This window comes from Galleria mellonella, unplaced genomic scaffold (assembly GCF_026898425.1).
Source record: "Galleria mellonella isolate WM207_F2 unplaced genomic scaffold, CSIRO_AGI_GalMel_v1 utg158, whole genome shotgun sequence".
Taxonomy (NCBI): Eukaryota; Metazoa; Arthropoda; class Insecta; order Lepidoptera; family Pyralidae; genus Galleria; species Galleria mellonella.
In genome coordinates this window covers 1,587,038-1,607,128 of record NW_026442003.1, presented here as the reverse complement: position 1 = coordinate 1,607,128, position 20,091 = coordinate 1,587,038, and the positions used below count along the sequence as shown (strand labels likewise).

At 44.1% G+C, this 20,091-nt stretch overlaps 2 protein-coding genes across 4 annotated transcripts in view; one reads left to right on the top strand and one right to left on the bottom strand.

The window, feature by feature from the left end:
- Positions 1-9,914, top strand: part of LOC113513811 (motile sperm domain-containing protein 2-like) — a 201,504-nt gene extending 191,590 nt beyond the window's left edge. The window contains exon 2 of the transcript XR_008252543.1: positions 9,775-9,914. The gene's annotated coding sequence lies outside the window, so the exon portion shown is untranslated. The remainder of the gene's footprint in view (positions 1-9,774) is intronic.
- Positions 9,148-20,091, bottom strand: part of LOC113514929 (endoribonuclease Dcr-1) — a 74,044-nt gene continuing 63,100 nt past the window's right edge. For all 3 annotated transcript variants that reach the window (XM_052892430.1, XM_052892431.1, XM_052892428.1), the window contains exons 36-43: positions 18,500-18,685; positions 17,395-17,482; positions 16,329-16,472; positions 14,867-14,996; positions 13,916-14,006; positions 13,104-13,212; positions 12,525-12,657; positions 9,148-12,171 (exon numbers count right to left, since the gene is read on the bottom strand). In XM_052892430.1, the coding sequence (XP_052748390.1) occupies positions 11,997-12,171; positions 12,525-12,657; positions 13,104-13,212; positions 13,916-14,006; positions 14,867-14,996; positions 16,329-16,472; positions 17,395-17,482; positions 18,500-18,685 (1,056 nt within the window). In that variant the 3' untranslated portion in view covers positions 9,148-11,996. The remainder of the gene's footprint in view (positions 12,172-12,524; positions 12,658-13,103; positions 13,213-13,915; positions 14,007-14,866; positions 14,997-16,328; positions 16,473-17,394; positions 17,483-18,499; positions 18,686-20,091) is intronic.

The window sequence follows — 20,091 nt, the reverse complement described above, 5'->3', positions numbered from 1 at the left end:
TGATTGGCTATATTGCTAGCAATGGGATTCCCAGTGTCCATTACTAACAATCCCTTTCCCCCCTGCTCGCATGTATTAGGCACAGATATAATACTAAAGTAATTATGATAAATAATAACCTATGAGTTTTTGGTATAAATGTTTGTAATTTCATTTGTTATTCAATTTAAACGGTCACTATAGTGTATGAACGTCTGTAACACTAGAGGTGTAACGTGCACGTCGCCCACCTTGAACCTTAATACGGTCTTTTTGAAAAACCTCATTGTGTAGTCTCAAGGATGAACCTCGGCAGGGAGCTCATTCTACAGCCTGAGCGTTCGCAAGAGGAAACCCTCTGAAACCGCACTGTACGTGACCATTTAGATTCTATCGTGTAAGAGTAGGTAGACAAATAAACCTATTAAATTTATTTCATTAGTTTAAAATTTACAAATGCCAATTTATTTATTTATTTCAAGTAAACAGTTACATAGACAGTATATATACTTAGTGCTGCGAAACTGCACTGCAGTTTGTCTGCAGCTTTGCGCTCGCATGTACATTATGTCGCGGAATTGTATTGATAAATATGTTTAAAATACTCGTAAATATTCTTACGACTAAAATCCCTGATAAAGTAGTCAGGGGCGTTTGTCGACTGTGTACTGTATAACTGTGTGTTTGTATAACTATTGTGTTCAAAGTCTGTTATCCAAAAATCATATTGCAATCTGAACGGTGTGGACTGCCGTTCGGTGAGCGTGGACTGTAGGGGCGTTGGTTCAGGCTGGAGTGAAACACAGGGATTACTATTCTGAAGCCTCCGGTACCGTCTGAAGAGAGTATTTTTTCTTCTTGTCCTATTTCTTCTCGAGTGTAGTGTGTCGCTGCCCGGAAGCGAATGCCGCTCGACGGGAGGCGGCCTATCTTTATACCCGCCCGCTCGCACGATAATGTTTCCAACTCGCGATAGCGATCTGTGCGAGCGGGACGGGGCGAAAATGAACGAGACGCGTGTCTCTTCAGATCGGTACTCTATAGCGTCTATTTATTTATTTTATTTCAATTTACAATTTCTTAATTCTATTTATTGTTACAATTTCTATTCGTAGGTAATAACGACAACACGCAAAGGAATACTTTATTTAACTTACACTATCTTAAATCTATGTAAATCTATATAAAATAACAGAATACAGAAACGATTAACTAGGGACTTAACAACTATAAATTACGATATATACAAATAATGTCGCGAACATAATCTCCCGCCGCAGCTCTCGTAGCTGGAGTTAACTCGTGTTCGCGTCGCTCGATGTCGATGTGGGCAGTATGATCAGCTTCTTAGTGGGTCGCCGTAGGATGCCCTTGTTCGTCCGCACGTCGACTGCTCGGATCTCGCCGTCTGGTCCAGGGTAGGTCGCCACCACCACGCCTCGCGGCCACGTGTTGCGAGGCAAGGTCCCATCAGCTATCAGGACCAGGTCGTCCATTTTGATGGCTCCGTGTGTAGCTCGGGGCTCCCGCCGGTGTTGCAACTCGGGTAGGTACTCCTTCACCCACCGGTTCCAGAAGCAATCAGCTAGCCTCTGGCTGGCACGCCACTCCTTGTGTCCCGCCGCGTCGCTCTCTGTGAAGCTGCCTGGCAGTGGGACGCGCGATGGACCGCCCAATATGAAGTGATTGGGGGTTAGGGCGCTGTCGTCGTCTGCCGATGTTGACACGTGGGTTAGCGGTCGACTATTGAGGGTGTGCTCGACCTCGACCAGCAGAGTGTGGAGGACCTCTTCCTTGGGGGCCCGCTCGTTCAACGTGGCGGCTAGTGCGGTCTTCACGCTACGCACCAGCCGTTCCCACGCACCTCCCATGAAGGGTGCGCTCGGGGGAATGTAGCGCCACCGGATGAAATGGACTGATGACTCTTCTTGGATGGCTTCCTCGGCTGCTTTCTTCAGTTCGACGTCAGCACCTTTGAGGTTGGTGCCTTGGTCGGACCATAGCTCAGTGGGACACCCTCTGCGGCTTATGAAGCGCCGCAGGGCCATTATGGCGGAGTCCGTGCTGAGGCTGCCGGCGATTTCTAGGTGGACTGCGCGCGTCGTTAGGCAGGTGAAGAGCACTCCGTATCGTTTCTGGTGAGTGCGGCCCACTGTCACGGTCATAGGCCCGAAGTAGTCTAGGCCGGTGAACGTGAACGGTCGTTGATGATGCGCCAGCCTGCTCTGTGGATGGTTGCCCGTTGACGGCTGCGCCGGTCTTGCTCTTCGTAGGCGGCACAGCTGACACCTCTTCAGTTCACTGCGGACGGCGTGTCGTAGGCGCAACACCCACAAGTGTTGTCGCACCTCGTTCGTGGTGATCTCGAAGCCGCCGTGGTGAAGTTTCCGATGCACCCATGCGATGTATAGGCGCACCCAGGCGTGGTTTCCGTCGACGATGGGGGCTCTCGTTGCTCGGCTGACAAATCGGCGGCGGCCGCTATTCTCGATCGAAGTCGCAGAATGTCGTCGTTGTCTATGACGACTGACAGCTGTATGAGTCGACTGGATGACGGCAGCTGTTTCCCTTGTTTCAATACTGCGATTTCGTTGCCGAACGCCTCTTGTTGTATCGCGCGAATCCATAGCCGTCGCGCGCGATCTAGGTAGTGTGTGTCTATGGGGATGAAACACACAGATGAACTATTGCTGTTCTTGATTTTCATCTTCGTCTTCTCTCTATCGACTTTCTTCGTGCGGGTCCAAGTGGGGTCGGCGCTCTCTTTCTTCTTGTTTCTCTTTCGGATGGCGGTGCAGCGTTGACTGGTCGGTCGCAGGAGGTCGATGAACTGCAACACCCGTGCTGAACTGCGAACAAGTTTCAACCAATTAGCAAAACGTGACGGATCGGGTAATGCTATAGACAACTGCGTCGCGTTCTGTAGCTTGTGTACGCGTTCTTCTCCCGTTTCCGCTTGACTATCGTCGCTCGTACTATCTTCACGCGGCCACTGTTCTTCGTTTTTGTCGAAATTCCTTTCGACCGGTTGGAGACGTTGCATTGCCGATTCGTAGTTGTCCGGCGGCACAGGGTCGTCCTTCTTCCATAATAACCCCGTCTCGTATCCTCCCGCCGGTAACGGACGAGTTTTCTCCTCTAAAATGCGTAGGGCGCGACGTTCCTCTTCATTGTAAGACCTCTTCGGTGCGATTCCCAGCGATTCGAGCGCGAAATGTTGCTTCATCATTTCTTCCATCGATTGTTCCTCTTCATGTGTCGTCACTATGTGGCTGATTCTGTGCACCTGCTGTCTTGTCCTGCCGCGACTCGTACCGTGCAGTACCCATCCCAGGTCGGTGAGTGATGCGACCGGCTGCGTGTCGGATCCTCTTCTGACTTCGTGGGCCAGCAGTAGGTGCCAGTTGTCTTGCCCCAGCAGTACCGTCGGTTTGCCCTCTTCGTAGACCAATTCCCTCTCTATGTCCCGCAGATGTGGACAGCCCTTGATGACGCTGCGTGGTACCGACTGCGGTGATAACTGCAGTCTGTCCATCGTCCGTGCCCCCACTGTGTATTCTTGTGAATTCCGCCCGCGGATCTTGAAGTGAACACGCGTCGATTGAGCTGCGTTGATCCGCGCCCCGGCCACACCTTCCATGTAGAATGGTGCGGGGGGACCCGTAGCACCGATTCGCTCCGCCACCGTCGTCTCGATGATGGTGCAAGTCGACCCGTCGTCCAGTAGCGCGTAGGTGTCGCACGTTCCCGTGGGACCGGTGACTCGTATCGGCAGGATCTTCAGGAACGCGATCTTGTCGTTTTCCCTTGCCGATGCGGTGACTGCGGCGGACTTGTCCTCGACGACGTGTGTTGTTACTTCATTCTCCGGCTGTTGTCGCGTGGTGTGCAGCAGAGGGTGATGAGTCTGCGTGCACTCATCTACTCCACATCTCTTGTTCTTGCAGGCGTGGCGAAATCTTCTTACTTTGAGGCAACGGAAACACAGCCTATGAGTCTTCGCTAACTCCCATCTCGCCGATGTGTCTGCTTCCTTCATCGTCTTGCAGTCCGATGGAGCGTGTCCCTCTCGTCGACACATCGGGCACGGTGGTGTAGCGGGTTTCTCCTGCGTCGTGTATGTCTTCGCCGTCTTCCTAGGAGCGGACTCCCGCCGGTCTTCGGACGGTATCTCCTCGGCGGGGGCGAAGTTTCCACATCGTGCGGCGGTCCTTTGCAGGAACTGAGAGAGTGTTATGAGGTCCGGTTGTCCCTCCGGTTGGTCGTTGGCGAAATCGTAGTACTTGAAGCGTAGTACCGACGGCATCTTCTCTGTGACGTTTCTCACTATTTCTTCGTTGTATAGGTAGTGACTCTTGTTCAGCGCTCGTATCGTGGCGACGACGTTCTGCACCTTGCTTGCGAAGAGGCAGACGTCTCTTGCGTTGTCCGAGAGTCGTGGTAGCGCGCGGAGTTTGTTCAGTTCGGCTGTGACGAGTGCTCCAGGGCGGCCGAACCTCGCGGCTAACATCTTCATTACTTCTTCTGCGGTCGTAGACCCGACGAATAGGGAGCGTGCCGCGTCCTTTGCGGCCCCCTTCAAGCTTCTGCGCAGTCTTGCTAGGTTCTCTTGTTCTGTGAGTTGACTTGCGCTCTCTTCATAGGCCATCTTCCATGGTAACCACTCGCTCGACGATCCATTGAAGACTGGCAACTCGGTGACTCTTGACGCTGTGGAGGGCAATATGTTGCGAGCGGCCATCTGCATGGCGATCGCAAACTCATTACAATCGATGCCCACTTTCAGCACCGGTTCTTCCTTCTTCATCGACTGCATCGCTGCTGCTATCGTAGGCATGGCGGCATGTGGGTCAACGTGGCGTGCGTGGTCCCGGTGAAGTGCGTCGCTGCTCGGCTGTGGCGGCGGCGCTCTCGAATCCTCTTCAACGGGTCTCGATGGGACGAACCCCTGACGCTTGCCGGTGACTTCTTCTATCTCTGGTACATGCGGCTCCATCGTGAGTGCTAGCGTGCTTCGATGAACCCAATCCGACGTTCGTTCTCTTCTGACGGTAGCGTCGTCGTCTTCTACTTCCTCGTCGTCCTCTGATTCGGCTTCCAGGGCGGCGACACGTGCGGCGGCCAATTCCACCTCCTTTCGAAGTAGCTCCTCCCGTGCCTTGGCCAGAGCCTTCTTCTTCTGCGAGGCCGTGGTGCGAACCGTGCGTGCCGTGCCGTGCTTCGGTTCCTTCTTCCTTGCTGTCTCCTCTGTCGTTCCTGTGGCTTCGGTAGTCTCCGTGGCTCCTGTGGTCGTCGTATCGCCGGACGTGTTCGTAGTCGATGTGGTGGCGGCGGTAGACGACGTGGCAGCGACAGAAGGCATTCTGACAGCCGCAGACGACGTGGTGGCAGCAACGGACGGCGTGGCAGCGACGGACAGCGTTCCGGCGGCCGTAGTCGACGTGGTGGCGGCGGACGTTGTGGCTTCGGTGACGGCGATTTTTTGTTGCGACGACTTCATGTTTCTCGTAGTCGGCATTTCAGCGATCCGGCTTCAGAATGGTCTTCCTCCAGCGATCCGGCTTCTCGATGTACCAACGGTGTTCCTCCAGCAATCCGGCTTCTCGAAGGACCACGATGAACGGTGTGGACTGCCGTTCGGTGAGCGTGGACTGTAGGGGCGTTGGTTCAGGCTGGAGTGAAACACAGGGATTACTATTCTGAAGCCTCCGGTACCGTCTGAAGAGAGTATTTTTTCTTCTTGTCCTATTTCTTCTCGAGTGTAGTGTGTCGCTGCCCGGAAGCGAATGCCGCTCGACGGGAGGCGGCCTATCTTTATACCCGCCCGCTCGCACGATAATGTTTCCAACTCGCGATAGCGATCTGTGCGAGCGGGACGGGGCGAAAATGAACGAGACGCGTGTCTCTTCAGATCGGTACTCTATAGCGTCTATTTATTTATTTTATTTCAATTTACAATTTCTTAATTCTATTTATTGTTACAATTTCTATTCGTAGGTAATAACGACAACACGCAAAGGAATACTTTATTTAACTTACACTATCTTAAATCTATGTAAATCTATATAAAATAACAGAATACAGAAACGATTAACTAGGGACTTAACAACTATAAATTACGATATATACAAATAATGTCGCGAACACAATCATTTTCATAATAGTAAATAATTTAAAAAATAAATTATTCAACGACTCGGTGGTAATAATGAATTAATATAAAAATGGCTATATGCTTTCGGAAATGGCAGTCGTGTTCGACACGTCTAAGCGAATGGTAGTGTTCAATATATTACTATAAAGACAAGAAGTGTGTTATTCTATGTATATTGTGTATGATCACTCTAAAAATATGAATAAATATCACTTCTATTCTATTCTAAGTCACTAGAGGTCGTTTTAGCAGCTCACTTCACTTGATTGTTTATCCGAATACAAAGCGGCCCGACCACACCTCCCGCCCATTTTCCACCACCACCGCATTGGAGTGGCTTCGTCCAATAATACAACGCGAAGTTTTGCTCGATACTCCTAACAGTATGTTATGCTTAGGGCTGCCACCACCTAAATTGCCGACACCGAAACACTTTTTTGTATAATAATAATAATAATAATAATAATCATTTATTTACAAAATATTGGTGATTGCCAGTAGCAGATCTTAAGTTATTGTTAAGTAATTGTTCAGCAATATTTACCATTTCGGTGTGTAAATGTTTTTTTTTTATAATATCCAAAATAAGTCAAAAAAAATTGTTATATAAAAACAAAGTTAGTGTGAAATGAATTTGTAACTAAGATTTATTTCAATTGAACGACTAGCTATAAAAAAAATTGATTTTTCCTGACAAAAAAAGTGTTCGGGTTACACCCTTTTCAAAAACCCCTGCCGGACGGCCCCCGGACGCCCTTCAAACTAGGACAAATCCGGGGAATTCCGGACGGATGGCAACCCTAGTTACGCTACAAGCACACTAATCGAGAAGTTTATATCTTTTACACTTGGTATATTTATTATTCCGTTTGTGTAACTAATAGATTAAATCTTTATTTGAGCCATTTATGACACACGTAAATTAACAAATGAGTTTATACAGTCAGATTATTTACACTTTTTTTTTAATATAAAACAAAAGATAAAATACGAAAATATATTTCCGCCGGGGGGAAAGGGATTGTTAGTAATGGAGACTGAGAATCCCATTGCTAGCAATATACCCAACCAGGGCGACCTCCTCGCGGTTCCCCCTGGAAACTATCATGGTTAATTCCTGATTAATTCATCATGATGGGCTAACTGGCCTGTTTTCATTCTCATCTATCATCCTTCACTGGTGCTCCGTCAGCGCATCCTGTTAGCGCAGGCGGGGTTACCATACCATTTTCATCCATCAAAAAAAAATACGAAAATATATTTCCGCCATGTTTGTTGCAATGACCCGAATAGACTACAGCTCAGTGATAGTTTTGCTTGAAAGCAAAGCACTGATTTTAAGCTGCAGCCTTCTTTTTTCAATTTAGACTTTAATTGAACTAAATTTAATTTAATTGCTTTCTATTTGTACACAATTTTTTTGTTTTTTTTTTTATACGACATAGAATGGCAAACAAGCTGACGGCCCACCTGATGGAAAGTGGTAACCGTCGCCTATAGACATGAGCAGTGCCATGGACATGACAGAGTATACTGTTTCGCCCATGATACCGTCCATGCGTTGCAATTCCTGAGGACTCAGGTGTTATTCCTCTGTAGCCTGTAAATTCACGCCATATCCCACCCTTCAAACCGAAATACAGTTCTCAGAAATGGCAACGCATGGGGGGTATCATGGGCGAAACAGTATACTCTGTTATGTCCACGGTACTGCTCATGTCTATAGGCGACGGTTACCACTTTCCATCAGGTGGATCGACAGCTTGTTTGTCATTCTAAGATGCATACAACGCGGTTTCAGAGATGTTTTTTCTCACGAACACTCAGGTTATGGAGTGAGTTGCAGCCAAGGTTTTTCCAAGAGACTACAGCGTGGGGTTCTTCAAAAGGGGGCTAAAGAGGTTTCTTCAGAGTCGGCAACGCTCGCGTAATACCTCTGATATTACAGGCGTTCATAGGCTACGGTAACCGCTTACCATGAGGCCGTATGCTTGTTTGCCACCTCAGTGGTATAAAAAAAATGTACCACAACAAAAAAAGTTTTAAACAATGACAAAACCAGTTTCGATCTAAAAACTTAACTACTCAATCGATTTCGCTTAACATTCTGTGAGACCAACCTGTAGGTATATCCTTTTGGATAAAAAAAAGACTTGTCCAAATCGGTTTACAACTGAGAAACATAAAAAATATAGCTGATTCAAGAACCTACTTTTTAAATCGGTTAAAAACCTATAATGTACTTTATACTTTATAATATAAGGTTGAAAATGGGTTAATGAATGTAGGACATTTTTTTATTACAAAGGGAATAATAATGGGGGCTGGTCCCATAGTTCGAAGAATCGACAGCTGTTGTGAAAGAAGGTTCTTGAGTGGCCCTGTAAAGGCAAACGCATGAAATGAGGACCTCACATGCATTGGCCCTTCAATGGATTTCAGGTCGTCACTCCATGCGGCAGTGGGTGCAGGTGGCTTAGGACCGTTCCTTATGGCAGTCTATGGGGGAGGCCTATGTTCAGCAGTGGACAGGCAACGGCTGATATGATGATGAGGATTATAATGATGATAACTGTGACAGTGATGGCGGTGTACATGGACTTGTTGTTGATAAGGGAGGTGTCGGTGATGAGGGAGGTGTCGGTGATGATAGAGGTGTTGATAATGATGGAGATGGTGACGAGGGAGGGGTTGGTGATGATGGAGGTGCTGGTGATTGTGTTGGTGATGATGATGGTGGTGATGATGGTGTTGGTGATGACGGTGGTGTTGGTGATGGTGGAGGTGTTGGTGATGACGGTGGTGTTGGTGATGATGGATGTGTTGGTGATGATGGATGTGTTGGTGATGATGGAGGTGATGGTGATGGTGTTGGTGATGTCGGAGGTGTTGGTGATGATGGAGGTGCTGGTGATGGTGTTGGTGATGTCGGAGGTGTTGGTGATGATGGATGTGTTGGTGATGATGGAGGTGTTGGTGATGATGATGATGGTGTTTTGCATATAAAACAAACATTTTATATATTATTACATTTTATTTACGAAATACATGGCATTAATATAATTATAAAATGTATATCTAATTGTATTAAAAATTGCATACATCACGACTTATTAGAATTGATTTAAAAATTAAAATATACAGGTAATATCGGAATATCTAACATCCAACTAGCACAGTATAAGCGACACTGCTAAAGGACAGCAGGGACGCTCCCTGCCGCCCGCCGCCCGCTGCGATTTAACCTCACCCCCTCTCAAACACGCGACAGCTACCATACACTTATGCGGGGATTCCCAGAACGGTCGACATCGGTCCCTTGAGGTCGAAATCGATTACGGCTATCGTTTACATTACGAGAAATCAATGTCGACGCCAAAGGACCGATGTCGACCGTTCTGGGAATCCCCGCATTATAGTATGGTAGCTGTCGCATGTTTTGCGTCGCGAAACACCTCTTTTTAGGAAAGATTAATTTTTTTTTTTTATACAACTTAGAATGGCAAACACCTGACGGACCACCTGATGGAAAGTGGTAACCGTTGCCTATAGACATGAGCAGTACCGTGGACATACCAGAGTATACTGTTTCGCCCATGATACCCCCCATGCGTTGCCATTCCTGAGGACTCAGGTGTGAGGTGTTATTCCTCTGTACCCTGTAAATATTTCGATAATTCCTGTATCACTTACGAGCTATTCCCTTGTAGTGAGGCCATTGGCCTGTTGTTTAGTTTAAGTATAGTCTGTAAACATGGGCAATATGGATACCGATCCGATAACTATATATTGGGTTTCCTCTGTACATTGATGGCGGAAGGGCATCACCCATTTGGACTTCGCCTATATCAGCCAGATATCTATTTACGACTATGTAAAAGTCTGTTTTCCAATATTACATTTTGGATAACAGATCTTAAACATATTCATTATTAGACCAGTATATATATATTGCAACTGAAATATATAGATATCGGTATTACTTCGACTCCGGGGCCGGAATGGAGCTACATTACATAAGCATAAGAATTACATAGGAGTGATAAAATTAACAATTCATAGCAGGCCAGTGTATATAAAATGTTATACGGCCGTATAACCCTACCAAATTGGGGGGAAAGGGATTGTTAGTAATGGGGTCAAATAGCCCCGTTACTAGCAATATATCCTGTCAGGTCTACCTCCACGTGGTTCCCCCTGGAAACCGTCGTGGCTAAATTTAGTTGAATTCGTCAGGATGGGCTAACTAACCTGCTTTCATCCTCATCAGACATCTATCACTGGTGCCCCGCCATTGTATACCGATAGCACAAACGGGGTTACCATACCATTATTACCCATTAAAAAAAACCCTACCAAGTTCAGATACAACCCGCTCGCATACTTTCTACATAAACTGTGTCGAATATATAATCTAGTAATGTAACATTTGTCATTGACAAATAATTGACATATCAAACATTTTCTATACACTAGCCTGCTATGAATTGAGAAAAATAGCAACTGACGGTGTATCTTTCGTCCTCTTTTTACTAATTATATTTGCATAAGAAGAAAGGAGACACCCATATGATTTACAGTTTTTATTTTATCATTCCTTCTATGTAATTCCTTGTTCTTAGGTTTAACATCATACAATACGTTCAAACAATTGGTATATTAGTCTACTAGCTGTCTCCCGCGGTTTCGCTTGCATGAATCAATATATACAATAATCTATGTGTTGACTTAGAACGTGACTTATTTGTTTAACAAATTTTAATTCAAACCTGTTTAGCTTTTTAAGCGACATTGAATAGAACAGAGCTGTCCAAACCATGGCCCGCGGCTTGAACTGATGCGGCCAGCCGTATCTTTTCAAGCTACTACCAATATTGATGTCTATATTGACAGAATTGTAAAAGATATATTAATAAAAAAAAATTTATGCAACTTAGAATGGCAAACAAGCTGACGGCCCACTTGATGGAAAGTGGTAACCGTCGCCTATAGACATGAGCAGTACCATGTACATAACAGAGTATACTGTTTCGCCCACGATACCCCCCATGCGTTGCCATTCCTGAGGACTCGGGTAAAGTTGACAATAACAAAATAATTATAATATTTTAGCCCAAATGAATTTAGTTATTATTATTAGCCCCAGATCTTATCTAGTTTGGACAGCCCTAGAGTAAAACATAAAGACAAACATACAAACTTCCATATTTATATATTAATTGGAACAATAATAAATATATAAAAGAAAATCTATTTGAACGGAAATCAATGACAAATTTTTTTTGATGGGTGAAAATGGTATGGTAACCCCGCCTGCGCTAACGGGATACGCTGGCGGAGCACCAGTGAAGGGTGATAGATGAGAATGAAAACAGGCCCGTTAGCCCAACATGATGAATTCATCAGGAATTAACCGTGATAGTTTCCAGGGGGAACCGCGAGGAGGTCGACCTGGTTAGGTATATTGCTAGCAATGGGATTCTCAGTCTCCATTACTAACAATCTCTTTTGCCCCTAATCAATGACAATTGTGTTTCTAAAAAAACCCAGCTTCAATTCTATTAAAACCTTGTTTTTTGTTTTTATCAAAAAATAATGTTAGTAACGGGGTCTAATGAGGGGGGGGGGGGGGGGGGGTTAGAGTTATTATTAGTAATTGGGAGGTTAGTCCCCATAGCTATCAATACATCCTACCAAGTCGACCTCCACGTTATTCCCCCTGAAAACCATCGTGGTTAATTCTGGTGGAGGGGCTAACTGACCTGCTTTATTTTACCCTTTCATCCACCACTGGTACCCCGCCAGCATATTCACATAGCACAGACGGGGTTACCATTCCATTATCATCAATTAAAAAAAAGTACTAGCATCTCGGCCTATTGCTAGCGGTGGCGGAGGCTCGGAGATGCCGCAGGGCACACCGCGCGGCTGTACCCTTCGCGATGCGGTAGTTGCGACCGACGCCTTTGAACACGCCGCGCCCGAATACCTCCACGCAGACTCTGACGCGGCGGCCGTCCGCCAAGCGCTCCGGTTTGCTGGAATATGGAAAGGATAGATAGATAGATACTCTCTGTTTCCTCCAAAAGATTACAATAGTAAACTTATATAACCAATATTGATGTTGACGTTGACAGTCGCCTATAGACATGAGCAGTACCATGGACATAACAGAGTATACTGTTCCGCCCATGATACCCCCCATGCGTTGCCATTCCTGAGGACTCGGGTGTTATTCCTCTGTACCCTGTAAATTCACGCCACATCCCACCCTTCAAACCGAAACACAGCCATGCAAACACAACTGCTTCACGGTAGAAACACGAATGGTACAGAGGTACCCGAGCAATCGACTTTTGTACAAAGTCTCCCTCTGGTGGAATTGACTTACCCAAACTTGGCTGTATCCGGCTCAGCCTCGAGCAGCTCCCTGACCGGAGACTTGGGCGCGGCCGCGCTGAAGGCCTCCAACTCCGCACCCATCAGGTTCACGTACGACTTCCACACCGCGCCCAGCGACATGCCTGCGGGGGCAGATACGTTCACACCAATAGGCATGGGCACCCATGGGGATCAGCGACATGGATCAATATTACAATACTATAGTAATGGGGGGAAAGGGATTGTTAGGAATGAGGTCTAATAGTTTCATTGCCAGCAATATACCCTCTCAGGTCGAACTCCAGGCGGTTCCCCCTGGAAATCATTATGGTTAATTCTTGTCGAATTCATCATGGCGGGCCAACTGACCTGCATTCATCCTCACCTATCATCTTCCACTGGTGCCCCACCGGTGTATACCCGATAGCGCGGGCGAGGTATTATGCCATTTTCACCCATAAAAAAAGCAGTATATACTAACAATCCCTTCCCCCCCCCCCCCCCCATAAAAAAATCAAAACAACATCCCAGTCATATTGTTTAAATTTAATAATTAATAATTATAATTAATTAATTCAGATATATTTACCGGAATCCAAAAATATTGCTCCCGCAACGGACTCGAACAGGTCACCCAGCGCTTTGGGCACCTCCACGTCCTCGGCCTGCTCCATCTCGTCCTCTTGTATCAGGTAATGCTGGAGTGGTCGAACGAGTTTCATTAATGTACCGGACTAACATTTAGTATATACGTCTATGTTTGTCTATGGTCATTTATTTATTCTTTATTGCACAATAAAACTTTGTACAAGTGGCGAGCTTAATGCCATATGGCATTCTGTAACAGATAACCATTAGGTGGAAACAAAAAGCGCATGAAGGGCAGATGTGGTGAAAAATATGTGACATAAATATAGCAAAATACTGAAATAATTATACATATCTGTCCTGTAATTTAAAAATGGAATGACCTTTTACTTCGGAACATGGCTACAAAGGAGGTAACTAATAAAAGGTTTTATTTACATTTCGAACTGACTTGCAAATACAAAGCTGTTTATTGAAAAAAAAAACAAAGGAATATTATGACGCATGAAAAATTATTATTGTTTGTTATTAGTCATTGAACTAAAAAAGTAAAATTGTGTTTTTGATTTCCGCGCATTGTTTGAGAAAAGTACTATACAAGCCTTGACCACGACTAGTCATTGATGGACTCACGTATGTGTGCCTCGGCTAGGCCTCGGCCCACATTTGCACGTTCGTCCATCAACGCCTCAGTTGCTGGCCGCTGCAGTAATGTACTATTCTTCGCTACTAAATTCCGTGTCTACATCATTTCATCACCTTATTACAGTTCACCGCTTCGTAATAAATTAAGCTATACATTGATGAACATACCTCTTCACTAATAGAATGACCATTCTCCTCTTGTATTTTGACATATTTCGTGAGCACTTCGTTCAGTCCCGGCGACATGTGACGGAAATACCTACAAAAGTAGATTTTTTAAATAATATGTAAATCTATAACAGATACTTCATTCATCATCATGTCAGCCTTTAACTGTCCACTGCTGAACATAAGCCTCCCCCTTGGGGGGGTTTGCCAGTAATTGTCACGCTTGGCAGGCGGATTGGCAACCACAGTTAGGCTTTTAGAGATGTTTTAAGAAGGACGCTGATGCCCATCACTCGCTCTCCCTTAGTCGGCTCTTACAACATCCACGGGAAAAGAAGGGATTTTTTTTATTGGGTGATAATAGAATGGTAACCCCGCCCGGCGTATCACCAGTGCGGGATGATAGGCGACGATGAAAGCAGGCCAGTTAGCCCATCGTGACAAATTCCACTAGAATTAACCACGATGGTTTTCAGGGCGGACCAGGTGGAGGTCAACCTGATAGGGTGTTATTTTATACAGAGGAATGACACCTGAGTCCTCAGGAATGGCAACGCATGGGGGGTATCATGGGCGAAACAGTATACTCTGTTATGTCCATGGTACTGCTCATGTGTATAGGCGACGGTTACCACTTTCTATCAGGTGGGCCGTCAGCTTGTTTGCCATTCTAAGTTGTATAAAAAAAATATGTAGAAATATGATTATTTAATTTACTTTTATGCATTTTTGAGGAAAATTATAAGGATTTTTATTGTCAGTCACATGCGACTGACAAAGCGCCAACGGAAAAAGAAATACACGTCGCCTAGCCACATTGGAGTATTGCAGTGTCAGTCACCGTGACTGACAAGGCGGTCAGTGTGTTGATAACCTTCTTTGAAACAAGTGTCGCACAACGTGCGTGGACGAAATGGTAGTAGGTGATTGATAGCTAAAAAAGAAAGTTACTTGTGGAAGGAGTGTCGGGCGGCGAGCGCGGCGAATATAGTGTTGTTGACAAGCGCTGACCGCAGGTCGGTGAGCGCGCCCGGCGAATGGCGGCGGGCGTCCTCGTATAAGTGCCGGGTGATCAGGTAGTCTGCGTACACATGTACAACAATTACATATACTTTCAACAATCTTTTTAATATTTTTTTTTTCAATTTAATTCACTCATAATCTTATTTTCTGATATTGCTCACAACTTTTACCAGAGGGAGACTTTGTACAAAAGTCGATTGCTTGGGTACCTCTGTCCCACTCATGTTTCTACCGTGAAGCAGTTGTGTTTGCATGGCTGTGTTTCGGTTTGAAAGGTGGGATATGGCGTGAATTTACTGGGTACAGAGGAATAACACCTGAGTCCTCAGGAATGACAACGCATGGGGGGTATCATGGGCAAAACAGTATACTCTGTTATGTCCATGGTACAGCTCATGTCTATAGGCGACGGTTACCACTTTCCATCAGGTGGGCCGTCAGCTTGTTTGCTATTTTAAGTTGTATAAAAAAAAAAAAACTTGGATTACATGTTTATTTTTGTTATTTACTTAATTTTCTTACACTGTATAATTATGTTAAAGTGAATGCTGTGAATACCTATAATAGGCGTGTGCATTAATATTGTATTATATTTAATGTTTGTTATACCTATATGTTATAATGCAATATGCTGTTGGTGTTCCTTAAATAAATAAATAAATAAACTATGTCATGCAAAATGGTGGAAAATCCACATCTGTGGCGTCCCGTGAGCGGACTTTACACACAGACTAGGTATATTTAGCGTATAGGTTTAAAAAACCTGATTTTACCGAAATCTATTTGGAATTATACAAAATTCAGATTAGATTCATATTTCAACTAGATTCCTTGTGTAATTTCTTACACTACACTCGACTCGAATTGCATTGCAACTGTTCTATGAGAAATAAAAATGGGGTCACCTATAAATTACCTTTTATTTTTCAATTATTAAAAAACTAAGACCTTGCTGCATGTAAAATTATATATTTTTGTACAATATTATATACTTGATAAAATAAAAATAAAATGTCCTATGTTCCAATACATTTTTTTTTATACAGCACTTGTTTATAAACATGGACCAAAAAAGTCCCTCTTCAATTGACACTTAAGTGGGCCTCCTATTTCATTATTTTACGTACATTCTTGGCGTTATTATATATATATATATATATATATATATATATATATATATATATATATATATATATATATATATATATATATATATATATATATATTTGTTGTTATTCTCTTCACCTATCCTAGTAATGTAGTACCGCGTCCGTGATCCACTGTTCACCACAAAGGTCGACTGGTAGAGAACGCTACTAGCATCGAGTCCGCCTGTTGTACCATATTCTCTTTTGGTCAATAAAGTTTAAATACAAAGCGGAGGACTCACCCAATATGGCGTCGCCGAGGAACTCGAGCCGCTGGTAGCAATCCGTGAGCCTGTTACTGTTGTGGGAGGCGTGGGTCAGCGCTTGCAGCAGCAGCGAGCGGTCCTTGAAGCGGTACTGGAGGGTCCTCTCCAGGGCGTCGTATCCTGGACAAACATGGTCTATCTTCACGCCGAGTCTCATGCGGGGTAGGCAGAGAAAACTGGATGTTCTTCAATGCCTTCATACATACATCTTTCGCTTTGTGTATTTTCATAGCTCATTTCATATACATTAGTCGATTCCAACATTTAAGAGGATTTACAATTTTCATTTAACAAAGTGTTGTTATAATAAGGGTGGATTTATCTGTCAACAGGGATGACTCTGTAGAGGAAGAGGAATTTGTCATAAAGGAGGAGAGATCTCCCCAAAAGGCCCCACCCCACCCACCAAGGGATCTGTCAAAAAAGAAGGTATCTGTCAAGAAGATCTGTCAAAGGGGAGGGAATTTGTCAAAAAGGAGGGGATCTATCAAGAAGGAGATCCGTCAAGCAGGGGATCTGTCAAAAAGGAGGGAACTTTCAAGGAGGGATCTGCCAAAAAGGAGTAAGGATCTATCAAGAAGGAGAGATCTGTCAAGAAGGAGGGGAGATCTGTCAAGAAGGAGTAGAGATCTGTTAAGGAGGAGAGATCTGTCAAGAAGGAGTAGAGATCTATGAAGAAAGAGGAGAGATCTATCAAAAAGGAGTAGGGATCTGTCAAGAAGAAGGAGAGATCTATCAAGAAGGAGAGATCTATCATGAAAGAGTGGGGATCTGTCAAAAAAGAGAAGGGAACTGTCAACGAGAAGTGATCTACCAAGAAGAAAGTATCTGTCAACAAGTGGAGTGTTATAATTAGAAGTGTAACGTGTCTATGTGCGTATCTGTGACATCATAGCTCTCTAAGGGATAGACCGATTTTAATGCAATTTCTTTGTTGTATATCATATCAACCAGTGTTATTTTAGCGAAATTGTTCAGTTTCACTGGTAGACCACTTAAAAGATGCCATCAACTTTGACTACATCCTGTGTAAAGAGCTTACCGGAGAGCATTTGTTCCAGTTCTCCCTCGGGATCTTCAATGTAGCGCAGCAGAGGCGACGGCGGCGCCTTCAGCTCGCCGAATATTGGCTGAAACAAAATACCTTCAACATTTCTCTTCCTCTTTTCTTAACCGACTCCAAAAAAAAAGGTTTTCAATTCGATTGTATGTTTTTTTTATGTTTATTATCTTATAACTCCTTCAGTTGTAAACCGATTTAGAAGGGGGGGGGGAAGAGATTGTTAGTAATACAGACCATCAGTTTTTGTTTGTGGGACACAATCTTTAATTATTTTATACCGCAAAGTTGGTAAACAAGCATACAGCCCGTGTGATGGTAAACGGTCACTGTAGCCTATGGACGCCTGCGACACTAGGCGTGTCACGTGCGCGTCGCCGACCTTGAAGAAACCTTATTACACCCGTTTTGAAGAACCCCCATACTGTAGTCTCTAGAGGAAAACCTCAACAGGGATCTCATTCCAGGAACTTGAAGGTCTCCGGGAGAAAGCTTATACTAATATTATAAATGTAAAAGTAACTCTGTTACCTTTCACATCTAAATCGCTGCACCAATTTTGATGAATTTTACTATACAGACAGATAAGATAGATAGATAATGTATTTGCATTACTTACAGCACACGAATTACAACATATACAGATATACATAAAAAGCGAGATAACATAAATTATTTGAAAAAAATAAATACATAAAGTCAAGTACAATTTTTCCTTTTCTGCGTGTGCCATAACAATGCAAAATGGCCACAACTCAGTTTATTGCTTCGCCCTCAAAAGAGCAGAGCGCTGATATTCTGTTGCGACCAAAGGGAATAGGGTAACAATGAAACAATACTACCAGATTATCCATACAGTAAACAGACAGATATGACAGTCTATCTAGCAGACAAAAGGAACAGAGAGGTAACTTGCTGGAACATCTAACTTATACTTCTCAATTAAGATTTTTTTTTTAATTAATTTTGAAACTGGACTGGAGTGAAAGTTAAAAGTTGGATTATGGGATGGAAAAGGACATAGACTGTTTTTATCTCGCTCACGCGGAGGGCTGCTGCCGCTCACGATCCTCGTCCAGTACCGTACCTGCATCCACCTGCCCTGCTCGTCCTTGTAAGGCCTGAGCGAGCCCACCGGTCGTCCCGGCCAGCTCCAGTCCTCCGGCACCAGCTCCTGTTCCTGCTGCTGCTCACACTCCTCGTCTGACGAGAACTCCGTGTCGGACTCTGAGGAGTCGTAGCACTGTTTGGGGGAAGGCCGCGGTTGGGGTTTCTGTAACAAACATCATATCGTCACAGTCGTAGAATACTGACGGATCTGACAAAGATTACATATAAAGATCCGTCAGTATTGAAAGAAAGGAAGAAAGAAAACTTTTATTGACAACAACAAAAAGTTACATAAATTATGAATTAAAAAAAAAAACATTACATTTATTATTGCCAACGTGGTCACCACTCAGCATGTGCTGCAGCGATTTAATTGCTACAGCGCTGATATTCTGTGGTGCCCATACGTGACATCACGAACGACGACAGCAAACATACGCATATATATATATACACACACATACATACATATACACAGATACACACACACATACATACACATACACACACATACATACATACACTTAACAGACAAGATATACCCATATAGATATGTACAATAATAATACAATAACAATACAACTATTCTACGACTATGACGATATTAAAAGGTCAAGTCGCAATTTAAAATAACTGGAAATAGTCTCCCCCATAAAGGAGGGTTTTAACAGTGGTTGCCACGCATGGTAGACGAGTCGACTACCGCAGTGTGGTTTTTGAGGATATTTTAAAAGGGATGATAGATACCAGAGGGAGACTTTGTACAAAAGTCGATTGCTTGGGTACCTCTGTCCCGTTCGTGTTTCAACCGTGAAGCAGTTGTGTTTGCATGGCTGTGTTTCGGTTTGAAGGGTGGGATATGGCGTGAATTTACTGGGTACAGAGGAATAACACCTGAGTCTTTAGAAATGGCAACGCAGGAGGGTATCATGTGCGAAACAGTATACTCTGTTATGTCCATGGCACTGCTCATGTCTATAGGCGACGGTTACCACTTTCCATCAGGTGGGCCGTCAGCTTGTTTGCCATTCTAAGTTTTATAAAAAAAAAAAGATAGATAGATAATTTATTTACATTACTTACAGCACACAAATTACAATACAATCATACACATAATACACAGTAAAAGAGATAAAAGAATGAAAATAAAAAAGCAACAAAACGAAAAAAAAAGATGATGGATGCTGTTTCCCATCCCTCAAGCATTAAGCTCCCTTAGTCGCCTCTTACGACACCCACGGGAAAGGAACAGGTGGCCCATTCTATGCCGGGACCACGCGGCAATTTTTATGTGTCTAATGAATGTAATAAATTGATATAATAAAAACAATGTTTGTTACTCTTTCACACAAAAACTACTGAAGGAATTTTAATGATATTTATGTTAGGGATACTTTGTTGATTCACACGGAAGAAGCCGCGGGATACAACTAGTATAGAATATAGACAATTATTATGAAATTAGCTTAACTGTGTATAATCCAGTTTTTTTAATGGGTGATAATGGAATGGTAACCCCACCCGCGCTATCAGTATACACCGGCGGGGCACCAGTGAAGAATGATAGGT